General features: G+C 43.8%; 1 protein-coding gene across 1 annotated transcript; it reads left to right on the plus strand.

The window, feature by feature from the left end:
- Nucleotides 1-962: 962 nt before the first annotated feature.
- Nucleotides 963-1,826, plus strand: EV420DRAFT_1642408 (uncharacterized protein; the record flags this gene model as incomplete). Its single annotated transcript, XM_060477360.1, has 1 exon — nt 963-1,826. One exon carries the CDS (start codon nt 963-965, stop codon nt 1,824-1,826), a length of 864 nt encoding a protein of 287 aa, XP_060330948.1.
- Nucleotides 1,827-4,022: the final 2,196 nt, after the last annotated feature.

The following is a 4,022-nucleotide window of genomic DNA, read 5'->3' on the forward strand; positions in this document are numbered from 1 at the left end:
GAAGAATCACATTGGGACGCAACAGCACACCTTATAAGGCGTGTCTTCAAGGGCTTGACAAATTAATGCGCTGGACAGATCACAGGGGCTGCACTATGGTGCTACGCCGCTATATCAGTATGTAGGACGACTGAACTATATATCACACTGTAACTAGCTACGTCTTATGGATTGTTATGTATCTTAATGAATTCTATATTACAAGGGGGGGTCTACAGCAAGAAAAAGCATTTTCCAGATGGGAATCAACTAATTGGGCATTGTTTTTCATGCCATGCACCCTGTCTCACTTCTTGTAATTTTCTTAGTGTCTGATGTTCTTTTTCCTTTCTTCCGTCTCCCACTGATTCTGGCTGAACAGTGAAAATTCAGTAGAGCATCCGAAGGATCGTGACTTTCAATTCACAAGAACCACTGTGAAGCCATGTTATGGATATTTGATAGTTTCTATATTTAGTCTTCACTTTCCTTACCTTTCTTTTCATTTCAACATAGCGTAGGAAATTTCTTGAAGTTTCTTCTCTAAATTTCCTCTAGTAAGTTTTAGAATAATGCCTTCATACTTAACCTGTATGAAAATGCCTGAAAGGGCATCTAAATCTACTTGTTAACCTTCATTACTTTGTGTGAATCCTGAGTGATTAAGTTCGACTACGCCTAGCACTTGTCGAATGGACCACTATCCAACTATGCCTAGCACTTGTTGGACATTTCTAGTTATGCTGAGCGCTTGCTAGACTTACTTGGGTTCCTTCATAGGTAATAGAACTTACAACTCTCCTCGCTACTCTTCGCGTTATAGATTATATTCGGGTTCTCCTTAGCTCATACATTGTCTAAACTATGCGTACTCTCAACATTGGTGGACACATTGTTCTTACCTGTCTGAAGGAATCAGTCACAGCATTTCAGACCCGTTTCAAGACTTCATCGTTCGTCTGCTTGCACAGAAACCAACAACCATGTCAACACCGGCTTTGGAAGATCCCCTTCCCAACTCACCTGATCATTCTCTAACACAAACCTCATTTGACAGCTCATTCACTTTTGCTGCCACACTCATGCCACTGGTCTCGCCCGTCAAACCTGAGGATGCTGAGCAAGATGAAAGCAAGGATGTTGAAAGATCATGGCCTATCTCGATAGCACTTCATACATTCTCTCGACACTCCAGCCTCAAGGATCGGAAGGAGCGTGCACTGCAGATCCTTAAACTGGGTACCAAGATTGGGAAAGGATTATGCACTGTGGAACACCTTAGTTACAACCAGTACTCTAAGACTTTCGTTGAAGAAACTTCAATGATGGATTATTTGCTTCGACATCCAGTAGCCGCCCCTACAGATGACCAGGAACACATTTATAGACTCAATGCATCCTCATATCGAGACTTTCGTGCCCTCCTTGCCACAAAGTGTTCCATGGCTATGAAGTCTCTTCAACACTTCGGTTACTGGGATCTGGTTGAACCCGTGTGGGGCTTAGACATCTGGCTTTATTTGATGGCAAATGACTTCGAAATATATGCTTTGCAGTATCGAATTCGTGTGGAGCAGTTCCTCTATATGCTTGATGCAGTTCATGACTGGGAGAAACTTCGCACTCGAGTTTTTCTGCACAAGGAGTTATTAGCAGCTCAGCATGACGCCGATAAAGCTCATGTCAAGGAGAAAGACGATGTGTCTATTTCTCATGCACCTGCATCTTCGAAGCCATCTCCCAAATTGAAGACACCTCATTCTGCAGTCACAGATGTTGCCTCCGATTGGAACCTGGGGGGGGGTAAGGCATGCAACCATTGGAGAAGAAGATCAGAGACCAAGTAATAGACACACCTCCCAATATTCCACTAGAGCAGCCGAAATTTTAGGCTATTCTCCCCATCATCCGAACTCAAAGGTAAACAGATCACATGGATTCAGTCTGCAGGGACACAAGAGTTTACGAGCATCTTCTTATCAGCCTCGTACTCCAGCAGAATCCGACGACAACCAATCCTCAGTGGAAGGTGATGATCCTCCCAGCGATCCGGATTCAGAACCCAGTAATGGTGGTGGACATAGGCATCCCTCTCATTGACCATCAGCAAATCCCAAGCCATTTAACCAGTCTGTTGAGCATTCTTGTATCCATTTCAATACTAAACTTAAGATGGGAGACGTACCTACTTGGAATGGTGACCTGGACACTATTGTCTCCTGGATCTTGAAGATTAATGACCTTGTGGCTATGAGTGACTCAGTCTTTCAAGATTTGGGGCATATTGTTCCTAAGAGATTGTCTGGAGATGCCAACAAATGGTATTACTCCCTGCCGCTACCATATAGGTTGGATCTGGAAAAGAACTGGGCTACACTCAGGGAAGGAATCACAGATTACTATATGAATAGACGTTGGTGGGAGCGTCAGAAGGACAGAGCTTGAAGCACAACTTATTGACAGCCTGGACACACTAGGGAGACTCCCAGCGAGTACTATATTCGTAAATCTGAATTGTTGAACACTGCGTTCACTCTAACTGACTCTGAAATGATCAGTCAAGTAATGGACAGCGCTCCTCTGAATTGAAACACAGTGTTGACTATGCAGCTTTACAAGACAGCCATTGAATTCCAGGCCAGCATTCGCTATCATGAAGATCAACTTTTGCATCTTGATCCCAATTATCGAGGACATACCTTAAATACCTATGAACTGCGAGCCTCCCAGGACAGATACCATGTGCCATACCAACAATCTCATGCACGACTAGCTGGTTCATTTAGCTGACCTATTGCTCCTTCATTTCCGAAGGACGATTCTAACATAACTCAAAGGAAGAAGGCTCCTAAGGACGTTGGTGCTTGACCTTGTCATCACTGCGGCAGTGGAGAACACTGGGATCAAGAATGCAATCATCACGAGGAAGGAATGCGTACTGCTAGAACTCGACTTGCTGAGACTGATATCCTCGAGCTGCAAGCTCAAGATGAGTATGACGAGTTATACTACGGACTTCCAGCAGAATTGGAATTTGACGCCTTGTTGAAATCGACAGACTGTACTTGCAGACTCATATCTTCAAGTGGGAATCATGAGGAAGCGTCAAACCGAGGAAGTATTTCTGAAGGTAGGAAGGATGAGTCAGGCATTTATTGCAATGAGATGATGGCATATACTCACAAAGTATCCACTGAGACACCTAGCTCAACCTCTTTATGACCATCATTCCCATCAACCTTCACACGTAAACAACAACACTGCTTGGATAAACTGCAGCAAAAGTTCCGATGGGTATTCCATATTCAAACCCCTTCCTCAACTGGAGAATCACTCTTGGAGCTTAGAAAGCACATGTCACGACCATCAGGTTGCACCTTTCTGGGAAGTAAAGCAACAACCACTCGAGCTGGAATCAACAGCGTGGGACTTGATGTAATACCAGTCATCGTCGACTCAGGTTCTGATATTACTCTTATTTCCCAGATGGCTCTGCAAACACTAACTTCTTGCCCTAAAGTCCGTATGGGTCAGAAGATCAATCTTATTCAGGTTACTGGAAACTCTACCATTTCCGGGTACGTCAACATTGATTTGTTTTTTGAAACAAATGAAGGTCCTGTAAAGATGAATGTGGATGCATATATCGTCAATGGAATGACTACTCCTTTCATTCTTGGAAATGATTTTGCTGACCATTACTCCATCTCTATCTTGCGACGAGAAGGTTCGAGTTTTCTATCTTTTGGAGATACAGGTCGAGAAATAGAGGTTGAAAGCTCGACGACTCCTTCCACCATCGACAGAGAGGGTAGAACATTCAAGGTCCGAGTTATTCCAGAAGCGAACTCTCGATTGGCTAAGCTTAGAACACATCGTTGGTCCCAGAAGATTAAAAAGCGGCAATGCTTACTTCAAGGTCGTGGAGACATCAGGGCAGCGAAGCGGGTGGTATTACCACCTGAAACCAGTGTTTGGGTTCCCATCAATGCAGTGTTTGGAACAAAATCAAAGGATCTATTTGTAGAACGACACATAGCTCA

This window comes from Desarmillaria tabescens (assembly GCF_030435595.1).
Source record: "Desarmillaria tabescens strain CCBAS 213 chromosome Unknown EV420scaffold_16, whole genome shotgun sequence".
Lineage (NCBI taxonomy): Eukaryota > Fungi > Basidiomycota > Agaricomycetes > Agaricales > Physalacriaceae > Desarmillaria > Desarmillaria tabescens.